The 17767-nt window shown below is 48.7% G+C and overlaps 1 protein-coding gene across 4 annotated transcripts in view; it reads right to left on the reverse strand.

Annotated features, from left to right (window-relative positions):
- ST8SIA5 (ST8 alpha-N-acetyl-neuraminide alpha-2,8-sialyltransferase 5) overlaps window positions 1-17767 on the reverse strand; it is a 77967-nt gene that overhangs the window by 12041 nt on the left and 48159 nt on the right. For 2 of the 4 annotated variants that reach the window (XM_027960734.2, XM_027960733.2), the window contains 4 exons: window positions 11735-11821; window positions 5626-5770; window positions 1572-1684; window positions 794-886 (listed from right to left, as the gene is read on the reverse strand). In XM_027960734.2, coding sequence (XP_027816535.1) covers window positions 794-886; window positions 1572-1684; window positions 5626-5770; window positions 11735-11821 — 438 coding nt within the window. The remainder of the gene's footprint in view (window positions 1-793; window positions 887-1571; window positions 1685-5625; window positions 5771-11734; window positions 11822-17767) is intronic. The other 2 variants (XM_042239683.1, XM_042239682.1) reach the window with 1 other exon arrangement.

Raw genomic sequence — 17767 nt, forward strand, 5'->3', positions numbered from 1 at the left:
CCCTCGGGACATCCCCCTGGCCTGCCTTCACCAAGGTCCCCGGGGATGGACACCAAGCCAGCCGCTGGCCCCCGGAGCCCTTCCTTCCCCACAGCCCCTCCCTAACCTTCTCTCTACATTAAACAGCCCTCCTCCCAGCTGACTCATCTCACCCTTCTCTGAATGCTGACTCTGTAAAGGTTGTGGGCATCTGTCCCCATTTAACACCTCCCCCTCCTTTTCCCCTTCTCCTGACCTGGAGGTGTGACTGTGCCCTCTTTGAAGTTTTAACACCTTAACCCCTCCCCCAGGCTTCCCAGACAGACCCCAGGAGGGAACCCGCTGGCCGGAGGTGGTGCCTTGAGGTCTTTGCCTGAGGTTTCTCCCCAGTGTCACATGGACACTCCCTGTAGGGAGCTGCCTGCCCCCGTGATGCACTGGAAAGCCCTCTGGTTCATCTCTAGGGGAAGATTGTCTAGATCAGCGCTGTCTGAGAGAAACATCAGGCAGGCCACAAATGTAATTTTAAATGTTCTAGGAAGCACATTTAGATAAGTAGAAAGGATTAGGTGAAATGAATTTTTACAATAGATCTTATTTAACCTGATATACCCCCATACTATCATTTTAATATGTAATCAATATAAAAGTGTAATGAGGTGTGATTCACCCTCTTTTCATAGTAAATCTTTTAGAGCAAGGGTGTGTTTTGCACTTAGAGATGGCACACCTCAATCTGGGTGGTGCCCAGTGGCCATGCATGATGAGTAGCTACCGTATTGGACAGGACCGGTCTAGAAAGAAGACTACTGACCTCTCTGTGATGATGCTGGGGTTCACGGTGACCACGTCTGTCTTCACCCCTACATCCATGGTGTACTTCTCTGAGATGGGGGGTAGGTTGCATCTGCAGAAGAGAAAAAGTGGTCCGACTGCATGTAGTCAGTCATTCTAGAAGGAGCTGGGGAGCAGGGGCGTGGGGAGGAAAGGGATGGTGATCATTTGGGCAGAGGAACAGAGAGGAAACCAGCTGGGTGGAATCTTCGTGGCCTGGGCATAGAAGGGCAAGTCCAACCCCTTCCCTCACCAACCCTGAGTGGCCTAACTCTTATTTTCAACCTGTCTTCTACTTAAAGAGGTAAGCTAGAATCCCCAAAGAGATAAGAGGGGGTTTTACATGAGGAAGAAGAAATACATGGACGGGTGTCTAACTTAGGTAAGGCCACAGTGAAGCTCATACTGGTGTCAGCCACAAGGCTACCTTTGAAGAGGGGAACCCAACCAGAGAGGTAGCTGCCCAGACGACCTCATTAACAGCTCTGCATGCCCCTGTGAGTCCTCAGTGTCTTCATATCTGGTATGTCATTTGCTCCCATTTTACAGATGTGGAGACTGAGGACCTGACAGGTTTGACCCCTTGCACAGGACGGAGCTGAAGGGGGAAGGGACATCCCAGAGCATGAGGATTTGCAGGGGTGGGAAGTGGGGATTAAAAGGGCAGCATTACAGGGTGGGGCACCAGAAGGGGTGGGCATGGAGAAGGAGGGGTGTGGGGGTAGAAGTGGCAGGTACAGACCCAAGGTGATTCCTACCGGAAGACAAAGTCAGCACTGTTGATCTCCCTCCCGCAGCGGCTGTTCTTTAGGATGCCCCCGTTGCCCACCACCGCACACTTCTTAAACTGGGACCGGTAGTAGGGCATGTCCTGGGGAGACAGGGGCAGAGCTGTCAGAGGTGGCGCCACCCCCGCCTTCACCGGTGCCCTCCCCTCTGTACCCACATCCACCTCCACACCCATGGCCCCACAAGACAGCTTTGTAGGGAACATGGGAGAGAAGTGGCTGTTCCACTTTGCAGATGAAAAGAGATTAAAAGCCTCGTCTGAGTTCCACGCGCAATTACAAATGAGCTGGAACGGGAAGCTAGGTCTCCACAACCTTTTCCAATAAGCCCTGGAAGTCCCCAGTTTTGAATAAGAAGAGCATACAGTTGTGCCTACCCTGTTTGCCTTTGTTTTCCCTGGTGTCTGGAAACTCAGCTTCCTTGACTTCTAGTCCACATATTTATGCTTCCCAGGCAGATGGTAAAGAATCTGCCTGCAGTGCAGAAGACCCAGGTTTGATCCCTGGATCAGGAAGATCCCCTGGAAAAGGGCATGGCAACCCACTCCAGTATTCTTGCCAGTGCTTAATGCAGACTTTCTGGGGGATGACAGCAGCAGAGCTGGGGGCAGGACACCAGGGACCAGGGCCCTAAATCTGGCCCTGAAGCCTTTCAGCTTCATGGGGAGGGCACAGAACTAGGACAAAGAAGTCACATAGGCCAGCACGGATGCCAGGACTTGGCAGCAGCAGGGACAAGAGACTGGAGGTGAGCAAGCAAAGCCACTTCAGTGACAGCCAGCGACCCTGGGGTCTCTGCAGAGAAAGCGTGTTGAGCACAGGGGAACCCAGGACTTACCCTGGTGATGATGCACCTGTGGGGGCACTGGGAGGGAGCATCTCACAGCACTCTGACCTCATCACACCTCAGCTGGCAGGGCTGCCTGTGTTTGGGCACTAGCTGCCCACAGAGGCTCCCTGGGCCTGCCTTCCAGGGGACCACAGGCAAATAGGCAGGAAAAAGCAAATACTAGCCTGATTAAAAGACCTAGTTCTGCCATGTCCCCAGTCTAGGCCTCGAGGCAACCCAAGGCAGGTGGAACCAGGCAGGCTCAGGGAAGGAGTGTAGACCTGGAGTCAAGGGGTGACCAAGCATCCCAGTTGGCCCAGGACTGGGGCACTTTGCTTGGAATGCAGGACTTAGACTCAGTCAAACTGGGAATGGCTGGGGAAAACTGGGATTGGGCACCCCAGTTAAGGGACCCAACTCAATCCTGGTTTTGCATCACAGTGAGTTGGGAGAACCATGGGCAAGTTTTTTTGAACTCTCAGTGACTTGGTTTTGTAATTTTTGTAAAATTTGTTACAAATTAAATTTTGTAATTTAAAAAATCCGGATACTAATGTACATTTCCTGCAATTCAGTGAGATGATGTAAAGCAGAATTGCTCAGCTCGGCAGTACTGATATTTTGGACCAGAGTGAGCGACTTTCATGTTCACTTTCATTCCTTGCTGTGGGGGCTGACTGCGCACCGCAGGAAGCCTAGCAGTATCTCTGGCCTCCTACACCCCAGTCAGGATGACCAAAAGAATCTGAGTGAACCCAGGTCTCCCCCATGGCAGGCGGATTCTTTACCAGCTGAGCAACCAGGGAAGCCCAAGAATACTGGAGTGGGTAGCCTATCCCTTCTCCAGCCGATCTTTTCAACCCAGGAATCAAACTGGGATCTCCTACGTTGCAGGCAGATTCTTTACCAGCTGAGCTACTAGGGAAGCCAAAAGCATCTCCAGACATTGGCAAATGTCCCCACCTCCCTGCCCCACACATAGACAGCCACTGGTGTGGATGAAAAGCTCACCCAGTACCTGGCCCAAGGGTGAGGGCATCAGGTGCTTATTATGGGATGGCCTGGACACCGGAGACTGCTGCGTGGCTTTCCTCCTAGCTTACCCCAGCTGGCCAGCTCTGCGTGAGAGCAGCCCTGGTCAGCACCTGGGGCCTCCACTGAGACAGCTGCCAGACAGGCATCATGGAAGATCCCACGATTTTCAGTGGGATTGAAAATACAATGAGATCACCAGGAGTTAGGCTAACTCTAAAGGAGGCGCTGTACCCATCTATGGGAGACTGTCCTTCTTGGCACATTTTCCCTGGAGGGACAGGCTCCCAGGACTAGGACAGAGGAAACAAGGACATCTCATGGCCACTGCAGGAAACTACACTGTTTGACTTTGCCTAGAAAGAGAATAAAACAAAGCCATCTTTGGAGAAATGACCAAAAGCGTTCTATGTTTTATGTCAGTGTTTCCCACACTTCTGAAAATCAGAAACCACCTGCGTACTTTCTGGAAGTATACATCCTTGGCTCCATCCCAGAACCACGGAATCAGAATCTTCAGGGTCAGGGTAGGAGCCTGAGAAGCTGCATATTTTTTTAACTCAAAGAAATACTCACCTTAGGGGAAGTTCAGATAATACTTCTACATCACATGCTCTAATCCAGGGGGTGGTAAATTACAGCCTGCAGACCACACCTGACTTACCACCTATGTCTGCACAGCCAGTAGGCTAGGAATGGATTTTATACTTTTTAAGGATGAGAAAAAAAATCAAAGGAATATTTTGTGATGTCTAAAATGTATAAAATTCAAATTTCAATGTCTAACAGGAGTCAGGTGTCATTGGGACCCAGCCACAGTCCTTTGGTTACGCCTGTCTCTGGCTGCTTCATGCTAGAACGATAAAGGTGAGTGGCTGTGACAGAGACCATATGGCCTGCACATTTGGCCACCCCTGCTCCCCTTCCAGCCCTTCCCCATGGCCCTCCTTGGATCCATATGTCATAACCGAGCTGCATGTCACCCACTGGCATTACCTGCAAGTTCACCTGCTGTCACCAGCCTCATGTTCCCAGCCTTGCAAGACCCACCTCATAAAGACGACTCACATCCCATCATCCTCCAGCACTGCAGTGGGAGGGTGTGTTTGACACCTCTCCAGCCCCGGCTCCTCCCCCAGTACTGCCCTATCCACCCCCAGGCCCAGTCACACCAGTGCACCCTGGTGTGCACAGCAAGAATGCAGGGAACCCCGGGCTTTCTTTCATTAGCTGTCCCGGAAGCTGGGCAGCCCAGTCCTTCACATTTCATCCAGCAAGACCTGAACACACCCCCTAACCCCCAGCCACGCCAGCAGGTCTACAAACTGGACCCACTAAGCCCTGCCCTGGGCCAGAGTGCTCCAGGAAGTGCCTGTAAACAAGCATGGAACCATCCCCTTCAGGAGGTAACCATCAGAAGAGCTGAATATGCAGCACAGAGTCCCTCCTCCAAGAGTCTGGAGCCACGATCAGGCCGGAAGTGAATGCCTATGCCTGGGTTCTGTGGTCTGAGCCCTTGGCCCCCTCATTCTGTGGGCCCCTTGACCGGAGGGGAAGTGCACAGGCCCTGAATGAAAGCCTCCCTCCAGGCTTTTTGCATGTAAAGGAAAAAATAATAATAAATGTCTCTCCTGTTTAAGTGTCTGATATTTTAGGTTTTCTGTTCTAAGAAGCCAAAACTATACCAAGTCCAAACTCCAGTGTTACAGACAGGGAGAGTGAAGCCTGGCAAGACAAGGTCAGCCCCTACGAGGTCAACCTGGCAGTGCCTTGCTTTGTATGGTTGTGACTTCTTGCACACACAACCTTTGCATGTATGTTTTTGCTCTTGTGCCTCCCTCGGGTGGGGCGCAAATGCTCAATCTTCCACCCAGATAGCTTCAGGATGTTCTTTGCAAGCAAGACAATAATCAAAACTTTACAACCACTCTCTTGCCTTAAGTCATTCAAATAACAGCCAGTGTTATCTGGCATTCAGTGTGCTCAGGACACCCAGGAACCCCAGAGGACAGTCTACTGAGCCTAAGAGAATGGCCAGCCAAGCCCAGTTCCACTGGGTACAGGGGAACAGCAGAGTGATTGCCACGCCACCCGGGCACAGCCACAGAAGGCCCTGCAGGGTCAGCTCCATGCCCACCCAGACTACCCTGCCAGAAGCAGCACCTTGGGGAACATGCGGAAGACCTCCTGGTTGATGTGGTAGATGCCGCTAGTGTCCACCTCGTACTTGAGCTTCGTCCCCAGGGGCGTGTTCTTCTGGGTGGTGAAGAGGAAGGAGGGGGCGTTGCAGCACCTGGATAGAGTGGACCTGCCGGGCAGGAGACGGACAGGAAGAGAACAGTGACACGGGGCAGAGAACAGAGGGCTCTCAGAACGGAGGCCCTTCGGGGAGGCCAGGGAGCACCATCCTTCCCCACCCACCCCTTCTCACCCCTGTTCGTGTGTCCCCTGTCTTCAGAACCCCTCCCAATGCCCGAGCCATTCAAGGTCCGGCCAGGTCTCCCTCCGTAAGCTCCCGGCTGCCCTGTCCCCATTGGCCGCACTGCCCTCCAAAGTCCCAGAGCACAGACTGGGTACCACTTGCTTTATCCTCTGTCAACTCCCTCTTCACCTGAATGAAAGTCCTTGGGTGGCCAGGACCCTGCCTGTCAGGATTCTGCATAATGTCAGACACATCGGTGTCAACAACCGGGTCCTGCCAACCCTGGGCGGAGCATTCCCACGTCAGCTTTCACAAGAGCCGCCAAGGCTTCTACTACTTCCCAGAAACACTTCCTTACCCAGCTCTAAGGGAAAACCCAGGGATGGGAGCTCTTCCTTGGTTCTTGGCCCCCATAACTAATTCTAGGCGAGGCTAACCCTGCCTGATGGTCAAAAAGCAACACACACACAGGCAACAGAAATGAGCCATTTCAGTGACTTAGAAACTGTCTCAGGAATAGGGAGGGGTCAGAAATTGGATGGTGAGTTGATACTGGGTGACTTCTTACAGAATGTGGAACCTGGTTTTCAAAAGGTTTGAGGGGTTCATGATTAAAAAAAAAAAAATCCTGTGGTTTTCACTGACAAAAACACCCAAACATCAGCTACAGAAGGGTTAAAGCTCAGACAAGCAAGCAGGCTTAGAAAATAGCCTCTGAGGGAGCGTGGGGCTGATGAGGCAGGCTTGGGAGCCAGCCAGGCCAGAGAAGCCTGGTTTTCTCTTCTCTGCAGCTGGTGTTCCGCCTGGCACTGCATTCTCCCAAGTGTGCCTGCAAGGCTTGGTGATGGGGTCAGATCCTAGACACGTCCTGCTCCCCTATTCTGGGGACCCAAGTCCCACCCTGGTTAGAGAGGGGCTGGATTTGACCAAGGATGCCAACTGTCCCCGTCTCACTTTGGGGCTATGAGAGCACGAGGGTCCACTTTCTCCAAGAACAGCAGCAGTGGGCCACGACACACTTCCTCGCCACAACACTGGCTCTGGGCACAGTTATACCCAGCCTCCTGGCAGCCCTGGGCGGAATGGAACACCGTCTCCATGGAGCCCGGATGTTGACTACTAACCAAAGGCGAGGACAAGCTTTATGGAAAGTTCATGCTGAAAGTCTGGGATGGAAACCTGGGTGCCAGCCTGGCATCAAGAGGCCTGGCTTCTAGTTTCTGCTCTGCCTTCAGCAGCTGTGGGGCTCGGGGTAGGTCTGCTCCCCTCTCTGGGCCTCAGTTTCCTCATCTGGAGGATGCAGGGCTGGCTCTTCTGACCCTCTGTAATCCTGTGACTCCAAGCTTCCAAAGCCCGAGAAGGGTATACACATTCTTTTTTGTGACTCCATCTCTTGCAGAGACTTCACAGGGGAGCTCAGTTGGTTGCTGGCCATAGGGAGTAGTCTTTCCTGGGGAGGGTTGTGACTGAGGCTTTCCAGAGAGAAGGCCAGAGGCCTGGTGAGGCAGGAGCCACCGGTCAGCATTTCAAAGCAGCATCTGGCTGGTCCATCTTGTCAGCCCACTGGTGAGAATCCCAGTGAGGGAGACTGTCTCATATTAACCAAGCTCACGAGTGACTGATACATAAACCAGGAGGCAAGTGTGTCCATTTGCAAGCAGTAGGGGAGGGGAAGGCCTCTGTTATAGGATTCCTTTCCTAGAACTGGAATGCTCACGCCTGTGTTCCAGCACATTCCCCCACCCCACCCTACTGCACCAGGTTCCTACACCTCAGTTTAGAATCTCATCATCAGTGAGTTTGTAATGAGAGCAAAGGGGTAAGACCACTGACCTCGAAGCTTTACCTATTATAGAACATGGTAAGACCTGATGTCACTTCTCTCTCCCACACCTGGAACCACGCCCCCACCGCCAGAAGGGGCTCAGCTCTCAGAGCCTCCCCCCAGATAGTGCTGGCTAGTCCCTGCCAAAGGCTCCCACGCATATCCCAGTTTTTCTCTTGCCACATCATCTCCTGGTGGCTTCGTTATTTCCTTAGATATGTGACTCCCACTGATGACGTTTCTGTGCCGCTCTCAGCCTGGACAACATCCTCTCGCATCTCCTGACCTCACTAACCCCGTCCAGTGCTCACCAGTGAGCCCTCGGTGTGCCTGGGCCTCCCCATCACACACCACCCACAATAAGGCTTCACTCTAAGGTGAAATTGGGGCTGCATCGGCAACACAGATCTTGGACCTTTTCCCTGCATTCTACATCTATGATTTGTGGGTCTCTGCAAATGACTGTTGAGCCTCAGCTGGGCTTCTGCAGTCTCAGGGAGGCCTCTGGTTAGGGGCTGCTGGTACCTGCAGCACATTTCTAAAACATGCCACTTAAAGCCGCCTTTAGACTTGGCCCAGAACTGCAACAAACTGGAAGAAATGACTTATACAGAAAATACAAAACACTCAATGTTGTTTGCTTTTCACAGCTTCCCATGCAGGATTCCTTCATGCAGATGGCTCCTCAGCATATTCAAACTACGCCCCGAGTTGCTGAAATCCACTTTATACACACATTCCCAGGATCCTGTCAATTCAATTCAATGAGGACTTCTTGTACTAAAAGCATACCAGTTCAGTTCAGTTCAGTTGCTCAGTCATGTCCGACTCTTCGCGACCCCATGAATCGCAGCACGCCAGGCCTCCCTGTCCATCACCAACTCCCGGAGTTCACTCAGACTCACATCCATTGAGTCAGTGACGCCATCCAGCCATCTCATCCTCGGTCGTCCCCTTCTCCTCCTGCCCCCAATCCCTCTGAGCATCAGAGTCTTTTCCAATGAGTCAACTCTTCGCATGAGGTGTCCAAAGTACTGGAGCTTCAGCTTTAGCATCATTCCTTCCAAAGAAATCCCAGGGTTGGTCTCCTTCAGAATGGACAGGTTGGATCTCCTTGCAGTCCTAGGGACCCTCAAGAGTCTCCTCCAACACCACAGTTCAAAGGCATCAATTCTTCGGCGCTCAGCCTTCTTCATAGTCCAACTCTCACATCCATACATGACCACAGGAAAAACTATAGCCTTGACTAGATGGACCTTAGTCGGCAAAGTAATGTCTCTGCTTTTGAATATGCTATCTAGGTTGGTCATAACTTTTCTTCCAAGGAATAAGCGTCTTTTAATTTCATGGCTGCAATCACCATCTGCAGTGATTTTGGAGCCCAAAAAAATAAAGTCTGACACTGTTTCTACTGTTTCCCCATCTATTTCCCATGAAGTGATGGGACCGGATGCCATGATCTTCGTTTTCTGAATGTTGAGCTTTAAGCCAACTTTTTCACTCTCCTCTTTCACTTTCATCAAGAGGCTTTTGAGTTCCTCTTCACTTTCTGCCATAAGGGTGGTGTCATCTGCGTTTCTGAGGTTATTGATATTTCTCCCAGCAATCTTTATTCTAGCTTGTGTTTCTTCCAGTCCAGCGTTTCTCATGATATACTCTGCATATAAGTTAAATAAGCAGGGTGACAATATACAGCCTTGATGTACTCCTTTTCCTATTTGGAACCAGGCTGTTGTTCCATGCCCAGTTCTAACTGTTGCTTCCTGACCTGCATACAGATTTCTCAAGAGGCAGGTCAGGTGGTCTGGTATTCCCATCTCTTTCAGAATTTTCCACAGTTTATTGTGATCCACACAGTCAAAGGCTTTGGCATAGTCAATAAAGCAGAAATAGATGTTTTTCTGGAACTCTCTTGCTTTTTCCATGATCCAGTGGATGTTGGCAATTTGATCTTTGGTTCCTCTGCCTTTTCTAAAACCAGCTTGAACATCAGGGAGTTCACGGTTCACGTATTGTTGAAGCCTGGCTTGGAGAATTTTGAGCATTACTTTACTAGCATGTGAGATGAGTGCAATTGTGTGGTAGTTTGAGCATTCTTTTGCATTGCCTTTCTTTGGGATTGGAATGAAAACTGACTTTTTCCAGTCCTGTGGCCACTGCTGAGTTTTCCAAACTTGCTGGCATATTGAGTGCAGCACTTTCACAGCATCATCTTTCAGGATTTGAAACAGCTCAACTGGAATTCCATCACCTCCACTAGCTTTGTTCGTAGTGATGCTTTCTAAGGCCCACTTGACTTCACATTCCAAGATGTCTGGCTCTAGATGAGTGATCACATCATCATGATTATCTGGGTCATGAAGATCTTTTTTGTACAGTTCTTCTGTGTATCCTTGCCACCTCTTCCTAATATCTTCTGCTTCTATTAGGTCCAGACCATTTCTGTCCTTTATCGAGCCCATCTTTGCATGAAATGTTCCCTTGGTATCTCTAATTTTCTTGAAGAGATCCCTAGTCTTTCCCATTTTGTTGTTTTCCTCTATTTCTTTGCATTGATTGCTGAAGAAGGCTTTCTTATCTCTTCTTGCTATTCTTTGGAACTCTGCATTGTAACTGATGACAGAAGCAAGATCCGATGCTGTAAAGAGCAATATTGCATAGGAACCTGGAATGTCAGGTCCATGAATCAAGGCAAATTGGAAGTGGTCAAACAAGAGATGGCAAGGGTGAATGTCGACATTCTAGGAATCAGTGAACTAAAATGGACTGGAATGGGTGAATTTAACTCAGATGACCATTACATCTACTACTACAGGCAGGAATTCCTCAGAAGAAATGGAGTAACCATCATGGTCAACAAAAGAGTCCGAAATGCAGTACTTGGATGCAATCTCAAAAACGACAGAATGATCTCTGTTCGTCTCCAAGGCAAACCATTCAATATCACAGTTATCCAAGTCTATGCCCCAACCAGTAATGCTGAAGAAACTGAAGTTGAACGGTTTTATGAAGACCTAAAAGATCTTTTAGAACTAACACCCAAAAAAGATGTCCTTTTCATTATAGGGGACTGGAATGCAAAAAGTAGGAAGTCAAGAAACACCTGGAGTAACAGGCAAATTTGGCCTTGGAATGCAGAATGAAGCAGGGCAAAGACTAATAGAGTTTTGCCAAGAAAATGCACTGGTCATAGCAAACACCCTCTTCCAACAACACAAGAGAAGACTCTACACATGGACATCACCAGATGGTCAACACCGAAATCAGATTGATTATATTCTTTGCAGCCAAAGATGGAGAAGCTCTATACAGTCAACAAAAACAAGACCAGGAGCTGACTGTGGCTCAGATAATGAACTCCTTATTGCCAAATTCAGACTTAAATTGAAGAAAAGCATACCAGAAGCCCCCAGAATTTTAGAGTAGAGCAGACCCTACAGCTCACCACTAACCACAGAGACTGGACATCTAATAGCTTCTTAGCTCTCAAAGACAGCAGAACACTAAGATACAGCTCTTGCCTCCTGGGAGCTTGCAATCTGTCAATTTCAGTTAGAGAGAAGCTCAAGAATAAAGTATAGCCATGCTCCAGTGGCTGGTCTAGGCCGTAGGAGCCCAAGTGCTCTGAGAGGGAGAGCGCTGCTGAGTTCGAGCAGCTGCCCCAGGGACAGGGTGGGAAGCGGGGCAAAGCCATGGAAGACTCGTGAGGAGCACAGGCCAGCCAGAGACCTCGCGCGTCTCACCTCGTGGTCAGGGGCTGTACTAGAGACGACAGCACCAACCAGGCACCAGTGCTGCCAGGACTAAAGGTAGGAACACGGGGGACAGTGCCCCACAAGGTGCCAGCCTCAGCCTGTGTGCTGAGTCAGAACCTCCCCTCTCCCAGTTTTCAAAGCCCAATTAGGGCCAGCTACAGGGAAGATGTCCCCTGGGGGCTGGCCTGGCAGGACGAGGGAGATCTGAAGAGGTGGCCAGGAGAACCACAAACGTGGAAGGGCTGGGGAGGACAGACGAGTCATAGATACTTGAACTGGTTGGCTTCAGAGATGTTCATGGCCCATTTGCACATCTGGAGGCTCTTCCACCTGTCGAACAGCTCCGACTGCTTCACCCTTAGGAGTAGAGGACAGAGAGTGCATGAAAGGGCCAGGCTGGACACAGTGTCACCATCCCCGAACACGCTCCCTTCCTGTCCCCCCCTTATGCCAAGTCCTGGGCTAGTCCTTTGTATTCACTGTATTTTCTAATTTGCAAAACCCTTGATTCTCTGGCATCTGGAGCCTAGTGAACTCCTAGAGATAGAAAAGCACCCTCCAGCAAGCCTGCCTTCCATGCACACACCAACCAATCCAGAATCCACACCCTCAACCACCTCCTTTATGAATGGAGCCACTAGCCCCCTGCCCTCATCAGCCCAGAGCTAGGGATCAGACAACCAGGGGCAGGCCCTACGCACTGAGCTCACTGAAATCATGCAAAGTAGCCAGTCCTAAACCTTTTTATCCCACCTTGTCCATTCCTTCCCAAGAAAACACAATAAAGGGTCTCACCCATGCATTCTCCTCGCCCCTCCTGCCTCCTGACCAGTCCTGGTGCTTCCCCATGCATCCCTGAGTGGCATGCCATGCCTCCTGTCTCTAGGGATCTGTGAGCAAAGAACATGCTCCTTAACGACAGTCTTGTGTGTCCATGTGTCTTACTACATGTGATCAAAACAATCTGGGTACATTTCAAAACATCCTTCCTCAAATGCCTGCTACACAGGCCTGCACTGTTCTCCCAAGAACATCTGTCTGTAGAGGGTGTGAGACCACTTTCTTAAGGTCTGTAGATAACCCCACACTGCGCTCAGCACACAGTAGGGCTGATTGCAAGGACACAGTGCCCCTCTCTTTCTCTTTTCCCAAGGGCAGATCACAATTTCCAGTGACAGAAAGGAAGAGAGGAGAAAACTTCTGTCTGGACAACCTTCTGTTAAACTGAGCTATTGTGCTGATGCTCACTCACAGCCCTCTGCACTCCCCTTTGTGGGAAACCTATAACTTGTCATTACTTCTGCCTGAGCATTCCCACTAAATAGTAAATACCAGGCCAGGGCATCATGCCTGACTGTGTCTCCAGTGCTAAGGCTCATAGGAGATGAGCAGTAAATATTCGTTGAGTACATCAATAAATTAATGAATGAATCAATAAGTCTGAGTTCAAATAAAATCTATAAATGTTATCGAATTCCCCAATATGGCAGGATCTAGAGATACTGCAGTGAACAAAGCAACTCCCTGACTGCATAGACCTTACACACAGGAAGCAGATATGTGGGATACCACACCAAAAGCACAAACAGCAAAAGCGAAAATAGACAAGTGGGACTCCATCAGACTGGAAAGCTCTGCACAGGAAAGGAAAGAATCAACAGAGTAAACAGACAGCCTACTGAACAGGAGAAAATATTTGCAAACCACATATCTGATAAGGGGTTAATATCCAAAATACATAGGAACCCCTACAAAGCAATAGCAAAAAACCAAAGAACCCAATTTTCAATTGGGCAAAGGACTTGAAAAGACATTTCTACAAAGAAGACTTACTAATGGTCAATACCAATAATCATCATGGAAATGGATAGCAAAACCACAGTACAATATCACATCATACTTATTAGAATGGCTATTAATAAAAAAAAAAAAAGATGACAAGTATTGGCAAGCGTATAGGGAAAAGCGACCTATACTGTTGGTGGGAATGTAAAATGGTATGGCTACTAGGGCAAAGAGTATGGAGATTCCTCAAAAAATTAATAATAGAAATACAATATAGTCAGCAATCCCACTTCTGGGTATATATCCAAAAGAACTGAAATCAGAATTTTAAAGAAATGCTTACACCCCTATGTGCATTGCAGCATCATTCAGAACAACCAGGACAGACATGGAAACAATCCAAACGGTCACTGATAAATGAGTGGATAAAGAAAAGGCATTCTATACATAATATGAAATATTATGAAGCCTTAAAAAAGGAGAAAATCTTGCCATATGTGACAACTTGGATGAATCTGGAGGACATTATCCTCAGTGAAAAAGCTAGTTGCTGAAGGACAAATACTGCATGATTCTGCTTGCACAAGGTAATTAAAACAGTCACTCTTATAGAAACAGAGCAGAATGATAGATATCAGGGGCTCCGGGAAGGAGTAATGAAGATTTGTTACAGAGTTTTAATTATGTAAGATGAATAAGTTCTAGAGATTTGCTGTAAAACTTAGTGCCTACAGTTGACAATACTGAGCTGCACACTTAAAATTTTGTTAAGAGGGTAGGTCTTGTGTTAAGCATTCTTATCACAAACAAAACAAACAAACAAACCCAGATATATAATGCCATGTCAGGGAGTGCTGAGTGCTACAAAGAAAAATGAAGTAAGAGGCTACCAGGATAATATATTGTTCAATACAGGGAATAAAAACAATCCTGTAAAATAACTAGAAATGGTGTATAATTTTTTAAATTTGTGTATCACTATATTGCATACTTGTAACATATAGTATTGTATACCAACTATACTTCAATAAAAAAAAAGAAAAAATTTTTTCAAAAAGAAAAATGAAGCAGGGATAGAAAAGTGAGTGCTTCAGATGAGTTGATCCAGGAAGGCTTCCCTGAAGAGGGGAACTGTGCACAAAGAACTGAAATTATGCAGGAGTGAGCCACACAAATATCTAGGAAAGGAGTATTCCAGAGAGAAAAGTGAGCGCAGAGACCCTGGGCAGGAACCTGCCCTGCAGCTTTAGCATCCGGACGTCTTCCCTCCAGCTTTCCCAAACCTCCCACAGCAGCTCTTGCCTCTTGAGCTCGGGTGACATCGAAGGAGAGGGGCCATTACACAGTGGCACCCTCACTCACACTGCCGCCCTCCTTGCTCCCTGTCACCCACAGGTCCCCAGCAGAGCATCCTGCTTGGCCAAGGCCTCAACCACCTCCTGGAAACACAACCCTGGCAACACTGCAGGCTGGGGTCCCACGTTCAACTCTTACCAGTGTCCAGACCCCATCCTCTGTACTCCAAAGGCCTTGTCAGTGTCCAGACCCCATTCTCTGTACCTCCAAAGGCCTTGTCACACACTAGACCAAGACCTGGGCCTGGACACCCAGCCTGGAATCCTGGTTTCATTCCCAATTGGCAATATGACCTCAGACAAGTCATTTAATCTCTCTGAGACTCCGCTGCTTTATCTGTAATACAGATATAATAACCTCTGCCCTGTGGATCTCAAAGATCAAATGAGATCTTTGTCAGAAAGATCAAATGAGATAATATGTATAAAATATTTTATAAATTGCTTTACAAATGCAGAAGATCACCTTTACCTTAACCCCTTTTTCCCAAGACATGACTATTTTCCAGAAGAGGAATAAAAAAGACTAGATTGTCCTGAGAACAATCTAAAAAACAGAGTTCTTGGGGAAAAAAAGGTCATTAGAAAAGGTTGGAAGGTGAACTCAAGGAATTATCTCAGAACGTAGAAGTAAAAGGCAAAGAGAGAAAAGATGAGATGAAAAGCTATTCAAGCAGCAATCCAGAGGTATACAACTCTTAGAGGTACCAGAAAGAAGAGGGGAAGAAAACTGGAGGAGGAAATATAAAGAAACCCAAGAGAAAGGTCAAGAGTTTGGAGTGAGCTCTGGAGTAACAGGTCTCCTGAGGCCCAGGTTCTGATATTCCAGAACCGTCATGACCTGTAAAGACTCAGACAGAAAAAAAATAGATCACACCCAAAGGAAAAACTAGCACCATATGCTCACACAGTCCTGGACCCTAGGAGATGATGGAGAAGGTAGGTCATCAGCATTCTGGGGATAAATAATCTTCACCTAAAATACCAACGCTGCCAAATCAACAAATAAGAGAATTACATCATTTGTACACAGAAGGACTCAACCATTACCCACCAGTTTGGGGAAATTTACCTGAGCATGGGCAGCAGCAAATGAAGGCATAAAACCAAGAAAGAAGGAGCTATGGGTGAATCCAATCTATGGAGCAGAGAAGGGAAGTGACAACTGTGTGTGACCCACCCAGAGAGCAGCCTGTCCAGGATGGATAAAGAGGATGAAGGGAAACCCTTGGGGGAATGCCTGGTTGATGGAGAGGCAGGGGGGAAAAGTAGGGCATGATAGAGACAAAGTGTTCAAAAGGAAAAAGATGACTAGAAGCTCCAGAAAAAAAAAAAAAAAAAAAAGCGAGAAGGGGTGGAAATCTACAAGAAAGGCAATAGGAATCATTATTTTCTGATCTTCAAATTTTAGAGTCAGCCCATAGAGAAAACCCAAGAAAGGCTTGCTATAGTTACAAATAGAATGTAAATGTCATCAGCCTTGACATTCTCAAGGTAAACTCATGTATGACTAAAGCCAGATACCCTCCTCTTAACAAAGGACAGAACCAACAGATACTGCCAGTATTTGATAGAACAAGAAATAGGTTATCTAGGCAATCTATAGATAGAAGAACTAAAAATAGCAGGACCCCTCAACTGGGAAAAGTGGGGTGGGGGGAGTGTTTGGGCTGGGTAAGGGGGTGGAATCCTCACCCAGCAGAGCAGGACATCAGCGGACACTAAACGTGGCGACCGTGGCATGCACAGGACTGAGAGGGACGAGGTGACTCCCAGAAGAGACAGCCAAGAGTCGTAAGGAGCAGGGCTGGGGGAGAGGGTGTGGGCAGAAACCATCACTTTTTATTACTATAAACTTTGGTAGCTACTTGATTTTCCCAGCCGTATGTGAGATGATGACCATCCCCTCGTCCTCCTCCTTCTTTCTTCCCCTTTTCCTCCGTGGCCTCCTCTGCCCCCACCTAGGTCTCATCCACCTACTCATTCGTCTAACAGACACGTCCAGAGCCTGGGCAGGGCCAGGCAACAAGACTCAGAGAAGCATGGGCGTAAAGGAATGTCCCAGCCCAGAGGGCTGCCAGCGCTGCTCCCAGCCTCTCTCCTGGTCTCTGTGAGGCTCTGCCTGGGTTCCCCAGGCCAGAAAGATGGGGAAAGGGTGGCAGGAGAGACCCAGGGTGAGGTCCCAGGCATGCATGGTGCTATCTGTGTGTAAGCACAGGCAGCAATTGGTTTAAAACTAAAGAGGCCCTAGAATGGCTAAAATAAAACATAAATAATTTTTACAAGTATCAGGGACAATGTGATTTTGCAACAAATCATCATAGAGTCATTCCTCATTGTATCTGACATTGTCAGGGAATTAGGCCCTTACCATGTGGGAGGTTTTCAGTTGACTGATTTTTACCATTGACTGGAGCAATTTTGTATCAGAATCATTCCCAGATGAATCACACACACTGCCCTGTCTCCTCAGATGGAATGCCAGCTGACATGCATGTACCAGAAGGGCCTCTGGGCACATCCGTCCAGAGCCTTCTATTCGCAGATGGAGATTTAACCTTTTCCTGATGACTCATGGTCTCCACTGTGAGCACTGCTCTTGCCTCTGGGCTGGACCACAGTGAAGCCCACAGGTGCCCAGGTGGCATCAGAACCACTAAGATTCAGCTCTGGGGGAGCCCACTGACCTCAGCTTGAGGACTCAGGAAAGGAGTCACTGGGCTTGTTGCTCCCTGAAAAGCAGCCTTGTGGTGTGTTCCCCCACCACAAGGGCCCAGACTCCAGAGCCAGGGGACCATATGGAGGGCAACTGACAAGAAAGAGACAGGAGGGACAAGGCCCAGAGGTTACCAGCTGGGACGGCCACTCAGCTCAGGAGACCAGAGAGGGTACCCCAAAGGCAGAGACACCTAGAGCCAGACACACAGAGGCCTCATAACCACTAACACGAGGTCCTGACAAGGGACAGAGGGTGGGCACAGATGGTGCGGGGCAGGATGAGGTTCTATCACACCCCACATTGTTTGAGATTTAGGCTTGAAACAAAGGGCCCAGTGGTGATGATGGTTTAGTCGCTAACTCGTGGCCAACTCTCACAACCCCACGGACTGTAGCCTGCCAGCCTCTTCTGTCCATGGGATTCTCCAGGTGAGAATAGTGGAGT

The sequence above is a fragment of the Ovis aries genome, chromosome 23 (assembly GCF_016772045.2).
Source record: "Ovis aries strain OAR_USU_Benz2616 breed Rambouillet chromosome 23, ARS-UI_Ramb_v3.0, whole genome shotgun sequence".
NCBI classification, from domain to species: Eukaryota; Metazoa; Chordata; class Mammalia; order Artiodactyla; family Bovidae; genus Ovis; species Ovis aries.